This window comes from Camellia sinensis, chromosome 1 (assembly GCF_055761805.1).
Source record: "Camellia sinensis isolate YWXY chromosome 1, ASM5576180v1, whole genome shotgun sequence".
In the NCBI taxonomy this organism is placed as follows: domain Eukaryota; kingdom Viridiplantae; phylum Streptophyta; class Magnoliopsida; order Ericales; family Theaceae; genus Camellia; species Camellia sinensis.
The window spans coordinates 173,722,686-173,740,377 of NC_138961.1; the positions used below are offsets into that span (position 1 = coordinate 173,722,686).

The following is a 17,692-nucleotide window of genomic DNA, read 5'->3' on the forward strand; positions in this document are numbered from 1 at the left end:
AGAAATAAACTGTTTTGGAATTAATGCACACCCAAACAGGGCCCTTCCCGTTTTACTATCTGTTTGAATTCAAAACCCAACAGGTATGATACCTGTTCAATTCAAAACCAAGAGTTACATACCTGTTTATTTCAAATCCAAGAGCCACCTTCACATCTATAAATAGGACCACCCTCATTTGATATTTTGCATTCAGAAATTTCGTATTTCACTTCTGTTTTCTATTCTTCATCTTGGTGCATTTTATTTTCAAAAGAAATAGTGTAAACACTTAGTGTGTTCGTAAGGCAAACAATTAGTAGTGCTGCTATTGTTTGTGGAAGATCATTTCATCCTGGGAGATAGACGTCCGAATTCTGAAAGCATCGTGGAGAGGACGAATCTGTCTTAAGGAGACAGTGTTAAACACTGGACTTGATCAGAAAAATAATTCGAAAAAATTAAATCAAGTAAGTTATTTAATTACTTTCAGTGTTGTTTTTATTTGTTTATTTATTCAGATTTTAATTTTGTTTTTGTAACAAAATAAAATCTGTTTTGTTTTTTATTTATTTATTTTTATTTCGAGTTTGATTTTTGTAATCAAACATATTCTCTCCTTTTCTCTATTTCTTTTATTCTTGTTGTTGTTTTGTACACAACAGAATTAAATCGGTTTAAATACAGTGAAGATTGTCCTACAATTTTCATATACTTGACAACGTTAAAAAGAGAAGGGTAATTAATATTTTTCCCTCTAGTCTAGTTGTTATACATTTTTATAATATTTTCCCTTTAAATGTTATACATTTCTATAATATTTTTCCTTCGATTTTTTTTTTTTTAGATCGGTTTAGTCTCAAAAGATTTGAAAAACAAAAAAATATATATTAAAAAGTCTAAATAAAACAATAAAATTTTAAAAAGAAATCAATTTTTTTAGTGAATTTATAAAAATTAAAACTGAAAAAATTAAAAAGCAAACTCTAGTTTAGTAAAACATCAAAAGAAACCTTAGTTTTACAAAAATTTATAAAAAACAATAAAAATTAAAATAAAAATGTCATTTTTATAAATAAAAAGCATAGTATTTTGTTTTTTTTAAAAAAATACATATTAAAACATGTCAACCTATATAAAAAAAAAAATTATTTTTTAAAAACTATGCATATAACGACGGAACAGGAAATGAGAATGAGATGTTTTTATCTTTTTTAACTAAAAAATTGAGAAAAAAATATGGATGTTTAGGTTAAGTTTTTGACTTTTTATGAAAAAAATGTGTATTAAAAAATTGTATAAATTAGTGTGTAGAAAAAAATTAAGATTGAAAATTATACAGCCGTAATTGTTGACTTTTAGTGCATAGTATTAACTTTTTTAACATTCTAAATAATTTTTTTGACTTTCTACCTTTTTGTGGACTTGTTAAACTTGGCTTAAGAGCACCTTTCCCCTGATATTTTAAAGGAAAATGTCTCGTAGTTCAAATTTTGTGGGTCAAAAGTGACTCAAATGACCAAAACGACGTCGTTTTGGCCATTTTTATGTTGTTCTGTACTCAAAACGACGTCGTTTTGGCCATTTGAGCCACTTTTAAGCCACAAAATTTGAACTACGTAGCATTGTCGTATTTTAAATTTATGTGACATTTTAATAATTATATTTTGGTATTAGCATCAATTCTGTTATCAAAAGATGATGTGACTTTTAATATCATTTCTTCCTGCTAATTTTGATATAAAGATTCTTTGATTTTTATTTATTTTTTTAATAAATTATAAATACATCTATTAAAATTTAGTTAAAATACAGATTATGGTTTGAAAAATTACATTTCACCCCCTAAAATTTTTAATTTCATAATAAATCTATATTTTTATTAATAAATCATTAAGTCAATTAACAGTTTTTAATGATATTAAAAATACGTTTTAATTAATAATTTAGATAATTTTATTATTATATAAGAGAACAATTATAAATTTCATTTTTTTAGTTAATTTTGTTAAATAAAAAATTCTAATAAAGAAATATTTATAATTTTTCAAACGGCAGGAGACATTCTATATTTTAAACAAATCTCAAAGATATATTTGTAATTTATCTTTTTTTGTTTCTTTGGTCGTCAATTAAGGCATCCAAAAAATTTAAAATTTAAAAATAATAAATTTAACAAATTAGATGAAAAATTTTAATATGAAATTGACATAAGCCAAATTGCTATTTAAACTTTCAAGAAAATCAAAAAAAATTGACATATTAAATTTAAAAAATTTGAATGAAAATTTCGCATAAGAGGAGAGGGATGTACAAATGGAGACAAGTTGACGTGATAGTTTTTGTCCTAAGGTACAACCCATGAAGACACTTGCGTATAGAATTAGCTATGTCTCATAATTATTACATATACTGTTTGTTTACTAGTTCTCCTCTATCTCTGCATATTTTTATGCTGCTATCGATCCTATACTACACACGTTGTGATTGTGAGTGGTCTACACTCTACGCTATAATAATCCAAAATTTGGGTAATATTTTGTGGTCTACCTTAATTGTCATCCCTCAACATATATTAAAAATAAATAAATAAAAATAAAATATGAATTTTTATTTGATAAAAATAAAAACAAAAACCAAAATTTGGAAGATATTGAATTCTATTGCGGCGCCTAACCATTCCCTTAATCTCGCCACCAATCACTCCTACATATAATTCGGATGATGTTTATCTACATGAACATGTATATTTAGCATAATAATATATAAAAAATTTAAAAAATAGATTGCTATCCAACTAGAGAGAACATGTTGACTTTTGATATATCTATTTTGACCTTCAAATCACTTGTATTATAAAAATTGCTAGGGAAAAGATTCATGTACAAAGCAAAGAAAATCAAAAATCAATAGCCATATAATCTATCACATTTCTATAAAAAAAAAAATATATAATAATAATTTAATCTCAAAATCATAGTTTATACCTATTTTTCTAATACAAATTGTTTAATCGCGTAATTATCAATATTCAATTAATATAATTTTTTTATATAATTAATATATTTAATAAATTATACAAAATAAATGATTTAAATCACCATAACGACATTAAGCTCAACAATACCTTTTTAGTTGGTCTTAAAAAAAATACATCACTATTTTACACTAAGAAAAATATTTAAAAGATAAAATATATGGTTCAAATTTATTTGGTAAAAACGTCATGTCAAATAACTATAAGAAAAATGGCAAATAAGTGAAATTTCACAAAATATTTATAAATTAATAAAAAAAATTATAAATTTAATTATTGAAATTGATAAACTTTATCACTCAATTGCAATTTTTTTTTGAAAACTTAAACTGAATTGTAATTTCCACGCAATACTATGATGATTACATTTAATTTTTATGTTATGTATTATTATTATATTGGTAACTCATAAAAATTGTGAGACTCATCAAACCAATCAATATATAACTAATAATAATATAACACCCACCATAATATTGGTGTAAGGAGAATACCACTAATGTATATAAGTCCAATACAATTATACTAACAAGCTAGATGAGAAGATACGGTCGTAGATATATATAGTTGTTGTAGTATTCCTCTAAACCAATACATCTATATAAAAGATAATAAGCTAAATATTTATATGCAAATGACATTACAGGCCAATTAAAATTTGAAAGTCCACTACACACGTTACTTTTATAAATATATTATTTATAATTATGTAGTTTTTTTCTTTTCAAAAAAAAAAAAAAATTAATATTAAGAGAGAAAGAGAACAATAGAAGAAGCCAGACAAAAGTCTAGGGCCATTGTGTTGCATTGCAGCAAACAGTTGATTTTTTATGTTCGTTTACATAGATAAGATAGAGAATCGAAGAACAGACGGTACGAGGAAGAAAGAACACAGTCACACACGCAAACACGAACACAGAGTTTGATGAATTCGGTTTCCATCTCTGATACACATTCTCCATTTCATTCTATTCCATTCCATATACAACACAATGGTCAAACAAACCCCATGTGAAATCCCCATGAATAGACAAAAACCTCGATTCATAATTTCATATCCAAACAAACTAACAACATTTTACTATTTGAAAAAGATGGAAACCCCAACTTTGATAATAAAAACAAACAAAAGAACAAGTCCCATGACCATGACCATGATCATGATCTTTCGTATCTGCATGTATCTATATAATAATAATATTATATTAAGATACGTATATATATATATATATATATGGGCACCATAGCCCCAACCCCCCCCCAAAAAAAAAAAAAAACAAAAACAAAAACAAAAACAAACAAAGAAAAAAAGAAAAAAAGAAAAGAAATTAAAGAAAGACTAATTATTTACACATAATTCAGATATGTTGTTGAAAGTCATAATTAAGATAAGAGAGAATCTAATTAACCTCTTGTTTCTTTCATGTATTATGATAAACACCATCATTGTTTTGTTCTCGTTTTGTTTTGTCTGATAATTGACTGAAGAAGATTACTAATCTGAAGAACATATCCATGATTCCATCATACCTTCACCTCTGGTTGAAACATTTTCCGATCCCTTTTCACTGTGAAAATTCGACGATGCCGAACCTGAGTAATGTAACTTCCCATTAGCAACACTCTGCAAAAACTCGTAATTTCCATTGACTGACCTTAAATGACTCTGATCTGTGTTGGTTGATCCCGAACCCACTCCGTCGGCCCAGCTCGCCGGATTGTTATCCGTGGTCCTCGACGCGGTTCGATCGGAGGAGACCAGATTGGGGAGTCCAGTAAGATGGGTGTGGTTGACATGCCCATGGGTCAACCCAAATTCATCCAAGACACCCATTTTCAGATGTGAATCATTTGATGGAATTTCAAGTGAGGGTTTTGAACCCAGAATGGTCTGATTGGAAAGTGGGAATTTGGGAGCAGAAGATTGGAGGAGAGACTGAAATGTGAGAATTGGGTTTTGCATGTTGAGTAGTCCTTGATGATAGTTAACAGAAGTTGAATTAGAAAGAGAAGTAGTAGTTGAAGTACCAGAATTGATATTGTTAGTGCTAGTACCATCCACCATGGAAGAACTCAGAAATGAAGATGAGGAAGAAGAAGAAGATGAAAGAAATGGTGGTGGTTGAAACTTTTGAGCAAAAGGCCTGAGGAGATAAGGTGTTTGTTGTTGCGAAGAAGCATCTAAAGGGTTGGATCTGATGGTGGAGGGTGTACCGAAGAAATCAAGTCTGGTTCTAGAGAAGGGTGAGGATGTGAAAGGAGGTGCTGGGATGCCAGTGAACTCCTGAACCATGGCTCGGAAATTGGCGGTGTCTGTGGTCAGAACAGTGGTTGGTGCACGTCGTGAAGCTCTCGATCGTTTCTTTGGGTTACGTACAGGCACGTGATGATGGGTCTGATTCTGAATCTGAAGCTGATCATTGTTATTTGTCGCCAATGATGATGAAGCTCGTGGTGAGGTTGCTGTGATTGTAACTGTATTCTCTGCCACCGGAGGGAAATGAACAGTCGGTGATGATGATGAGGAGCCGAAGAAGGGTTGAACGGACGGTGGTGATGGGAAGATGGGGTTGTTGATCTGGGTGCAATTGGAATCAGATCGTAGGGTCTTGGACCACACAGGGACAGTGTCGAGAATTGAGGATCGTGATGATAAGGGGTCGAAGTAGTTTGATAGTGGGTCGAACATGGAGGAATTGTGGTTGTGGTGGTGGTGGTGGTGAGATGGTGGTGGTGGTGGGTTGGTGATGGGACTAATATTGGAGTTGAGAAAAGAGGAGATTGATTCGGCGCGTGAATCGTACTCTTCATCACCACCACTCGATGACTGTATGCTCCCACTGTTACCCGAATCCATGTCTCTGTGTTAGAGAGAGAAAATAAACAAGTGTAGAGAGAGAGAGAGAGGAACAAAAAAAGGAATATAACGTATGGGAGACAGAGATATGGAGTGAGAGATTTGCACAGCTGCAATAGAGATTTGCTTACTTACAAACCCATTTAAGAAGACGCAAGTAGAGAGAGAGAGAGGGGTTCTGGAAGAGAATTCAGAAAGTACCCATGTCTTTAAAGCTCTGAGGATCGAGAAAGAGAACAGTCCTGTCCATGCTTTTTTATTTGTAGCTTTGTCTTTGGGGAAAAGGGTATGCGTGAAGGAGAGAATAAAAGACCCACAGATGATGAAATTGATGGTTGCAAAAGAGAGAGAGAGAGATCTGTATTTGGGACTGGTGGCTTTGTTCTTGCCTTATATGTGTTGGGATTGAATTAGGGTTTCATCAACTGAGAGAAAGAAACAAGGGAGAAGAGAGAGAGAGAGAGACGTTGTTCTCTTTAAGCTTTCATCTCTAAAAGAGAGGCGGCTTCAGCTCACGTTTCCACTCAAAAGATCAGAGTGGGGTCTCCATGTGAGCGAGAGAGAGAGAGAGAGAGCTGCTCCTGCGGATAGCAACCGGTCAAAGTGTGTGTGTGTGTGTGAGAGAGAGAGAGAGAGAGAGAGAGAGAGTTGTGGTTTAGATTTACAGTGTAAAAAGTTAGGGAAGACTACTGATGCACAAACCCAACCTTACCTTTCTGGTTAAAAGAATAAAAAAAAAATTTAAGGCTCTGTTTGGTGGAAGTCTAAAAATGTGATTTTAGTCTTTGATTTGAATGTTGTGTTTGGTTTGAGCTTTGAAAACGTGATTTCACATTCATTTATGAAAACTTATTTCTAGGCAGGAAAATTTGGCTAATCTGGTCGTCCTCCTGGATATCCTCCGGACGTTCGCCGGTTGACCGGAACAGTATTCGGTTTTTTTTTGTACTTGTTATTTTTATATTGTAAATAAAAAATATTTTCAGAATTTTCTTGATTTTTATATGAGTTTTGAATAGAATTTTAGATTGTGTTTTTGGTTATGAGTTGTAAGTTTTTAAATCAAATAATTTTTTTAATTTCAAAAACTCAAAACTCTCTCCAAAAACAATTCACAACTCTTTTCAAAATTCATAACTAAACAAATTTTCTACCAATGTTTTAAAAACTGGACCGGTGAGCGAACCGAAAAAGGGGATCGGGTGGATGGGTTATCGGTTCAACCGTCAGGTTGAACTAGAATCGAACCGTGACGTAATAAATATATTAAAATTATATTTAAATAAAAATATAAGTAATAAAATTATAAATTAAAAATATTAAATTATCTTAAATATTTGTCTTAATATTTTTTTACTGAAAAATATAATAATATATTTTAAAATATTATTAATTTCAATTTTGGAAGAAGAAATCAAATATTTAATATTCCCTCCATATGATTTTAATTCAAATAATTTGATTGAAGGGAGAGTAAAAATTTTGGAGGGATATCAAAATTTCAATATTCCCTCCAATACATTTGATTGAATCCCACATGGATTCTTGATTTTTTTTTAAAGAATTTTTTTCTTATAAATAGGTGAAGACTTTTATAATAATTTCATCAAGCTCTTAATGGGACTTCTCACAAGAGGAGACCCTTGAAAAAGAGCTTCAAATTAAATTTTTTTTATATTATTATATTTTACATATATATATATATAAAATAAAAAAGAAAGAGAAAAGAATGAAAGAAAATAAAAGAAAGAAAAAATTAAAAAAAAAAAGGTCGGACAACCCGGTGAACTGGCACCAGGTCAACTGGTTCGCCGGTTCAACCGTCGGTTTTCCCAGTTCTCACTAAATACACCGGTTTTTAGTTTTAGCCGGTTCAGAGGGTCCATCCGGACCGGAACCCCGACTTGTCGACGGTTCAACCGGTCAAACCGACCGGTCCGGTCCGATTTTCAAAACCTTGTTTTCCATACTCAAATCATAATTTCAAAACTCACAAACTCAAAATACAACTCTATTCTCAAATTGTATTTGGAAAACTCTACCAAACGCTACATAACACTTTCAAAACCCTCTAATAATTATAAAGTTTTATATAAAGATTAAAATTTATTAATTTAATTTTTTATGTAATTATTATACTTTTTTTTTTTTCACCAACTCGTTAGTTGTTCATAATCTTCATCATTTATCAACGTCGCTCACCTTCATCATCAATCGGCAACCACCATTTTTACCATCAAACTACCACCATTATCTCAAATTTGATACTTATGAACTCATATTTGATATCAATAATTCCAAATTTTAGATTAAAAAAAAAAAAAAAACTTAGATTTGACGAAAAAATGAGAAATTAAGCTATTGCAATGAAAAAGTAAAATTAACTTTGGTTCGTTTATTTAGTATATACTCTATTTTTGTAATAGTAAAATTTTACTCTGGTTAATAACATGCTGATCTACTTAATAACAGTAAAATAAAATTTTATTTTGAATCATAATAAATTTTACTCTAACTCAGAGTAAAATTTTATTTTATTTTTATTATAAAATAAAGTTTGTTATGATTCAACGTAAAATTTTATTTTAAAATAAGCTCCGATAATGGCTTTACAAGAGAGTGTTGTGTCATGAACTAGAGTAAAATTTTACTATTGGAAGAATAGAGCATTCTGAGAAAAAGAAAGAGAGATAGAAAGATAGAGTTCGAAAATAGAAGATCAAGATGAGGAGAAAAAGAAGAAGAAGAAGAAGAAGAAGAAGAAGAAGAGAGAGAGACAGAGAGCATAAATGGTGAGTGACACATACACATATATAGAGAGAGAGTACGAACCATCTGAGCCACAGAGAGAGAGAGAGAGTGAAGGATCTCACATTTGAGATTTGTGAACCGTCGCAAATCGTCATTTTTCGGCAATGATAACTGTGAATGATCTTAGATCTGAAGTTGTGGATACGACAAGTAATGGTGGTGATAAAGACGGTAAGACAAAAAGTTCCTTAGTGAGTGGCGGTGGTGTTAATTAGGACTGGACATAGGGTTATCCGGCTCGTCCAAACTGCCTTACCCAATTCGACCCGCACACATATGGGTGGTTTCACAAATACATTAGGGTCGGGTGCGGTTTGAATTTTGGTCGATTTTCGAGTTGTCGGCGGGTTGTAGGTTTGAACTACACCCGCCCAACCCACCTACATTAACCTCTCTTTATATATATATATATATATTTTAAATATGGACCGACCCTTTTCTTTATGCTCAGTTAAATTTCATTTTCAATTTTTTTTTTTCCTTTCTCTTCCTTTTCTTTTATTTATTCATTTGTTATTTCATTCAGATGTATTCATAATTTACATATATTACATATGTATTGAAGATTGCATGTAGTTAAAGTTGGTGTTTGTCTTTAATGGGCTATGAAGCAGTACCATCGATAAGGAGTTGGTGATTTTGTTGTGTTTTTAATTTTAATTTATTAATTAATATGTTAGAGCATTTTAGAAAAATTGGAAGAAAATGACCCAAAATAAATATTTACAAAATGGTAAAAAAAAAATCAAAAATTAATTTTTGAAGGAAAAAATTCAAACCTCAAACCGCAAACCGTTGCCCTCACATCCGCAAATCCTATCCGCACAAACCGCAAACTGCATTGCTAGCGATTGCGGTTTAACTTTTTCCCAAACCGCATAGATGCGGACTGGTCAAAACCGAACTTCCAACCGCATAAATCCACTCCTAGTGCTAATGGAGAATGGCGATGGCACTGATGAAGAGCGACAATGATAAGAGGGAGACATAGAGAAAAGAGATTAAGATGAGAGAGAGAGAGAGAGAGAGATTGCAATCTGATACACACACACAAATATATATATATATATATATATATATGAGGGTATTATAGTAAAAGAAATAAATTTTAAAATATTAGAGGGTTTTGAAATGATTTATATAATTCTTATCCTTGTAAAGGACAAGTGAGACACTGAGGGATTTATCACCAAATCTCCCAACGAAAAATGATTTTATGAATTAATTAATTTTTAAATATTTTTACTAATTAATATGCCATTTGATAATAAAACTTTAAAATTAAAATAGAATTCAATTCATTTATATGATAACATTTGAAAAAAAAATTATATAATTTATTAATTTGTATAATAATTTTCTATACAAATATAAAATTTGTACATAAAAATATTACTATAAAGTTACTAAATTTTACATTTTGTTTAGAAACTTAAGAACAATTTTATACAAAAACCTTTATTAAAAATATATGTCCAAACATCATGGGATAACCAAGTATTACTATTGTTTTTTACAACCAATCATATTTGGTTTTTTTTTTTTTTCTTGTATTTTTAATAATGGTATTAGTTTTTATAAAAATTTTCTAAAATTAATACAGAATAATGTGATGAGTCTTATTTTAATATTTTAAATGAAAACCCTTCAAGCGGATTACTATTTTGAAAATATTTTTTATAATAAATATTTTCAAAAACACAAGTATAATATTATTTTTGTTAATCATTTTTTCACTTCCATACGTATCAATCACAAAATTAGACATAAATTAGAATACAAAACCTATAAAAATAAAATAAAATAAAATTTAAGATGTGGATCAATGTAAAAAAAATTAAGATTTTTTTAAATATCCAAATTGGGTTTTTATCTATAACTCTTATATAAAAATTTAAGAATTCAAAATTTAAGATGTGGGTCAATGATTAAAAATCTGGTTCTTCAATTAAAGTCAATTCTAGGCTTTTTTTTTTTTTTTTTTTAATCAACAAAAAGGTCAATTCTGGGCTTAATACCATAATTTATGTGATATATATATATATATCTATCGAATGAGTAAAAAAAAAAAAAAAGACTAAATTAAATACCAAACACTATTATTTGAGAAGAATATTGCTATTCAATTTTAAAAATTAGGTCTACTTTTTTTAATCTACATATGTGTAAAAATAATAATTAATTAATAATTATTAATATTTAATTATTAATTAATCATCTTTTTAACATATCATTAAATTTTAAAAATAAATTTATATATCATTTTCTATCTGAGAAAGATAGAAAAGGAGGTGGGCTAGCTGCCCCTAGCAGCCGAGGTAGTAGCGACAGTCTATGGTTGTTGAATGGAAACCAAACATTTCTTAACACCCATCACTTTCTACAAACAGTAGCGATAGAGATCTCTACCGAATACAATTCTCACAACTCTCAAAATAATTTGAATCATTCATGTTATTATCAAATATAATCATCAAAAAAATTCAAACACATCAATAACCAATATATCAACAGAGGTCATAAAGATCCTCTTTTGTGAGAGTCTCAAATATTTTCCTTCTACAAACACCCTCTAATTATTAAACGAGTTCAAAAAATAGCTTTACAACCTATAAATTAAAAATAAAATTACCCACACTACAATAAAAACATACTTTAGTGGCACTACACTAGTGACATATTTTTAGAAAATGTCACAAAAAATGATATTTAGTGGCACGTTTTTTAAAAATGTCACAAAACGACAAACATAAAAGGCTCTAGTGACATTTCAATGAACAAGTGTCACAAAACTACAACAAAAACATACTTTAGTGGCACTACACTAGTGGCATATTTTTAGAAAATGCCACAAAAATGATATTTAGTGGCACGTTTTTGAAAAATGTCACAAAACGATAAACATAAAAGGCTCTAGTGACATTTCAATGAACAAGTGTCACAACACTACAACAAAAACATATTTTAGTGACACCATACTAGTGGCATGTTCTTAAAAAATGTCACAAAAAGAATATTTGGTGGCATTTTTTAGAAAAATGTCATAGAGCCACAAACATACAAGGCTCTAGTGGCATTTCAATTAAAAAAGTGCCACTTCACTACAACAAAAATGTCACTACAACAAATTTACACTTTAGTGACACTACACTAGTAGTATGTTTTTAGAAAATGCCACAAAAATAAAAATTGACATTAAATGTTTTAGAAAAATGCCACAGAACCACAAAACATATAAGGCTCTAGTGGCATTTTAATAAAGAAATGTCACATCAATTTTATGACATTTTATAAAATAATGACACAAAAAATTATGTTCGTGACATTTACCAACGGATGCCACTAAACTTTAGTTGCAATGGCATTTTTTAAAAAATGTCAGGACACTAGATAGGTATAAATTACTTTTTATAGCACTTAGGTGAAAAGTGTCATAAACAAATATTTTATAGCATTTTGAGAAATGCCACTACGCCAAAAACTTTCCAAGCTTATAATGACATTTTTGAAAAAACAAAAAATGCCAATATTTTTTCTAAATTTTTAAAATGCAGTAAATTATTAAAAATAAATGAATTAAACTCAATATACACTACAGGAAAAAGCATATCCGGCGACTAAATTTCCTGACCAAAAAAATTTGGTCGCTGAAAGTATAGCTTTCAGCGATCAAAACAGCATTAGTTGCCAAAAGTAAAGCTTTTTGGCGACTAAACAATTTTAGTAGCCAAAAGTCTACAATTGGCGACTAAAACTAAGTTTGGTCGCTGATTATATGGGTTTTAGTGACTAAAAAATTTTTAGTAGCCTAAAGTAAAGATTTTTGGTGACTAAAAAAATTTAGTAGCCAAAAGTCTACAATTGGCGACTAAAAATAAGTTTGGTCGCTGATTATATGGGTTTTACCGACTAAAAAAATTTTAGTAGCCAAAAGTAAAGCTTTTTGGTGCCAAAAAAATTTTTGTAGCCAAAAGTCTACAATTGGCGACTAAAAAATAAGTTTAGTCGCCAAAAGTTGTCATTTTTAGCGCGAGAGAACTAAAATCCTAAGGCGGGAATAAAATTTTTTGGTGACCAAAATTTTGGTAGCTGGAAGTGCATCTTCGGCGACCAAATCCGATTTTGGTCGACAAAAGTTAAGTTTTTTAGCAACTAAAAAATAATTAGTAGCCAAAAGTATAGAATTGGCGAATAAAAAATATTTTTAGTCGCCAAAAGTGGTCTTTTTTTATTTGGGTAGTAAATAGTTTATTTTACATAAATTATGTTCAATAAAATAATTATGTTTATACATATACTTTTATATTAATATGGAAGTATGTACTATATAAATAATATATGTTGCGTATATAATCATGTGGTGCTATAGCGGTGTAGTGGGAAGAGTGTGGTGTATATGGTTTATGGTGCGGAAGGTTGGCGGTTCGAGTCTCCGCAAGAGCGGATCAAATTGTTCTACAACGAATTATCGTCATGAATGACACTTAATAGCGTCACGAATAGTGCCTACCATGACATTAAAGTGTCACTGAAAGATTTTAGTCTTGATGGTGTAATGACACTTACAAGTGTTACTAACTCTTTTTTTAATGGCGCTTGATAGTGCCACAAATAATATCTACCATGACATTAAAATGTCATTAAAAGTTTTCAGCCATGATGGTGCAGTGGCACTTACAAGTATCTACCGTGGCACTCGTATCTACCGTGGCACCGATAGAAGTGGCATTTGTTCAAAATGCCACAAGACCAAAAAATGTCATTAGAAGAATAGTTTTGTGGCACTTTCAAATGTCACTAAACTAAGAAAATGTTGTAGTGCCATCCCCCTCCCCCCCCAAAAAAAAATTTAAATAAATAAACAAAACTAAAAAACATTAAATTAAATTAGTTCAAAATTTTCTCTTAATGAGACAAATCTTATTCTCATTTTCTGTTACTTAAATTTATTTTTTTCCCCTTTTATTTTCATTTTAAGGGTTATTAGGGTCCGTTTGAGATGAGTGTTTGGACGAAAATAATCATATAGAACAATATATATATATATATCTTTTAAATGAATAACAAAAACCGATTGATTGATTTAAAAATATATATATATATATATATATATATATCTTTTAAATGAATAACAAAATATATAACAAAATCAGATCGATTGATTTAAATATATAACAAAATGTGTAACAAAGTCTGATCGATTGATTTAAATATATATATATTTTTTAAATGAATTCACATTAAAAATGTACATATAAAACTCATTATAGTTTGTCCCATTAATTTTTGGATAATATATGTTGTGTGAATTTACATAAAAAGTGAAAATATGATGAAATTTATCTGCTAACTAATATATATTTTTCATATAGTATTTTTAATAAAATTAAATTAGATCACTTCCTTATCACAGCCTTTGACCAGATCGAAGACTTTGTTTTAACTTCACCAAATAAATTCTTGATACCCAAGGATTCATACTGAGAACCCCAATAGAGAATCATTCACAGTGTTCCCGCACTGAATTGTAGGTGGAAAAATTATCATACAACTCCTGTTATTTTCTGTTTCGGTAATGATACATCCCACTAAAAGTGGTGTTCTAAAACACCACTAATGAGTTGGCAAATACTTTATATAAATAAATAAAAAAACAAGACACAAGTTGTGGGCCCCGTCCCTACCACATCACTAATGGTGTTTTTAGAGTATCACTTTTAATGGTCTCAAGCATTATTGTTTCTGTTTTATCAACCCTATTACTTCTCCACTTTCTTGCTAGTATTTTATTTCTTATTTGTCTAGTGGTTATTATTTTTGCTATTTGAAAGAAAGGAAAATAAAGATCTCAGTTGAATCTATCTGAGCTTTTGGATGGATAGATGAGTTCAACAACATCCTCAAGTTCACTGCAACCATCAGAACAAAAAGTGAAATGTTATAATTATTTGGATTTAAATACTTTTTTAAAATCATATTAATGATATACTTTATTTACACCAATTTGGGCGTGGAATAATCGAATAGGCATGTCTTTGCCACACAATATTGTGTTTTATAGAAAAATGCTAAAATATACCTAGTTTTTATAGAAAAATTTATAATGTAATAATTACATTTTTGTAATTATAATCCTCATGAGCCTTTGACTTCCAACAAATTATTCTCTATGAATTTTATACATGCAATATATATATATATATCAATGGGCAATGGAATATTTATAAATATGAAGAAAATTACATCATTTTTTATTTTTAACGAATCAACTCCAATTATCAGAATTGAAAGAAAGAGAGTTAATAAGAGCCACTAGGGACAGGAAACCCAGTTCAATGGAAAAGTCTCATCTAAGCATGCACGAGCCGTCCAATGAGCCGCCCCATTAGTTATCCTGGGGCACACTTTAAAGGACACAGAAGCTCTTCTTGTCAAATAGCTGATATCGTCCACAATTACACCATATTCCCAAGGTGGAACCTTTTCTGAAACACATAATTGGATAACCTCCGGGTTATCTCCCTCAATTTCCACCTGTGACAAGTTAAGAGAGACAACCATTAAGCAAGCACACTGAACTCCTAGAGCCTCTCCCAGCGCTACGGAAGACATTTACTAACCTATCAATCAGTCGGCTATGCCCATCTCGAAGAATAATCGCTATAGCACTCTTCCTTGAACTGGAGTGTTGGATGCCACATCACAAGTAATTTTCTAGGCACTCATCAAAGAATGTGACCAATTGGCATCCCTATTCCCACCGCTGTTACCATCTGCACTAGACACAGTAGAATTCCCAGCTGTTGGACCACACGATTGAGCATCCAAAAACTCTCGCTCTTACTGACAAGCCATGGCTAAAGCTTTCCACGAATTTACAGGGACATGCTCAAAAATGCACTCGTTTCTTGACTTCCAGATGTTCCAAGCTAAACATACTAGCTTACTCAACAATGCTTTTCCCTGCCATGTAGATCCAAATTCTGTCAGTTGGTTCCCAATCCAAATTTTAGGAAACAATGGAGCAATGGTCAACTCTAAGTCTTAATCGACATCCGAACCATGCCGCTTTAGTCCATGGACACTCGAACAACATATGCTCAACAAATTCAGATTCAGAGTTACACACTTGGCAAACAGCCTCAAGTGAACATTTTCGCAAGAAAAGGTTTTGTCTCGTGGCTAAAGAGTTATTACAGATCCGCCAAAGAAAATGCCTTAGTTTTGGAGGGACTTCTAGACTCCACAAAATCTTTCATTCTTTATCCGTCCACGTATGCGATGACAACGACAAAGAGACTCGATCCTCAGCCTAGCTAATGGCCTTATGATACCCCGATTTCACAAAGTAACACCCTTTCAACTCAAAATGCCACACCAATCGGTCATCCTGTCTTGCAACCGAAATTGGGATAGAGAGAATGGCCTTACACTCCTCACCCGAAACTGCATTCTAAAGCTTACCTCGATCCCACACTTTAGCATAATGTGTAATGAAATCACTTACCTTTGGGCTATCATTCCCATGGGCCTTATTAGATTCCACTTTGAACTATCTCACTCTTAGAATCCAACAGTCCTTCCAAGAGTTAATAGATCCCCCATTTTGAACCTGTCATCTCAATCCCCCTTCCAATAGTTCCCTTCATTGCAGTAAGCTAGCCTAAGCCCATGAAGCGTGAGCCCCTTTCGCAGCATGCCTGAAATCTGAGTGAGGGTAGTAGATCCCTTTCATTATCCTTGCAAAGAAAGAATTATGGAATTTAATAAGCCGCCAACTGTAGACGTCCCCGAACGTCCAGGGAGGGAAATCCCGTTTTGTTCGTTGGACTCACTACAGTTCAGGACTCAATGTCACGGTCCTGTATCTAATCTCGCAGAGTGCAATGCATGACCGATGAATCATCAAAGAATCCAAATCCGGCAAATCGTTTTGAAAAATTGATTTTTAGAAAGAAGTGCCAAACATGGACTGCTTTGCCAGATATAGAGTCGCCACCTAAATATTTTATTTTGGGGGAATTTAGGAAACCCTGACTCGTGCCTAAGGCCACATGTCCGTCATCACCAAAGTTGCATCGGCTCAGGAACTTGGGTACGATTGGGGAAGGTCACTTCGTGAGCACCCCCGCTCGCCCGATCAAAGATCGGCATCTACTAACCATGATATCGAGTTTTGAAAACATTATGTGCTCTTATTCCGGTTATTAGCCTAGAATTACTATGTGATGCGCACAGCATACAAGTATAGACTAGATCGCCTGAATTGGAACAACACATCTCATGTTTGTTTATTTTGAAAATGGTTTGATGGTGCTACCCGCAAGTAGGCTAAGATGTGGATTTGCCATCCTCGGGTGGGCTTAGAAAACGTGATGGTTTGCCACTCTCAAGTAGGCTTAAAACTCACAGTCAATGCATTATTCCAATTCAGATAATCCAACCTTTACCCACAGGCATTCAGGCAGGTATATCACATAAGCACATAGCCTCATGGTAAGCATGCTATCATGGCAGTCACTCACACACATACAAGGATGCTAAAGCATAAACACTTACCGAGTACTCCAAGCCAAAACATAAGCTATGTTAGAAATCCATGCATGATCCTAACTATGCTGAAATGCCTAATGCAACACATGTAGGAATGCAACTACAATAGGCTCTGCTATTCTAAAGATGGCATGTGAAATGCTACAACTAACAAGTATTCAACTCGGAATTGAAATACAATGCAGTTAGTATGATGCGCCGAGCCCGGTGCATGCAAGACAGATAAATGAATGCAAACATGCTATCATAAGTATGCTAATTGAAACATGCCCTAAACTAACCATCATAAGCTGGTAAATAAAAGGGAGAAAGACGTGGGGTTGGAAGACATAGATCACACACACGCACACTTATTACAACAATTGGCCCTCTCTCAGAGGGTCTGAAAGAATATTACACAACCAAAATAAATAACGAATTATTACACAATACTAATTACTTAACAAATGAATTAG

General features: G+C 31.7%; 1 protein-coding gene across 2 annotated transcripts; it reads right to left on the reverse strand.

Annotated features, from left to right (window-relative positions):
* Positions 1 to 4,043: 4,043 nt before the first annotated feature.
* On the reverse strand, positions 4,044 to 6,484 carry LOC114289389 (uncharacterized). 2 transcript variants are annotated; one of them, XM_082889201.1, is made up of 2 exons: positions 6,075 to 6,484; positions 4,044 to 5,877 (listed from the first exon to the last, which is right to left on the reverse strand). In XM_082889201.1, exon 2 carries the CDS (start codon positions 5,871 to 5,873, stop codon positions 4,512 to 4,514), a length of 1,362 nt encoding a protein of 453 aa, XP_082745327.1. In that variant the 5' UTR covers positions 5,874 to 5,877; positions 6,075 to 6,484; the 3' UTR covers positions 4,044 to 4,511. The 2 variants fall into 2 exon arrangements, with proteins under 2 accessions (XP_082745327.1, XP_028088912.1); XM_028233111.2 differs by having other exon boundaries at positions 6,009 to 6,395.
* Positions 6,485 to 17,692: the final 11,208 nt, after the last annotated feature.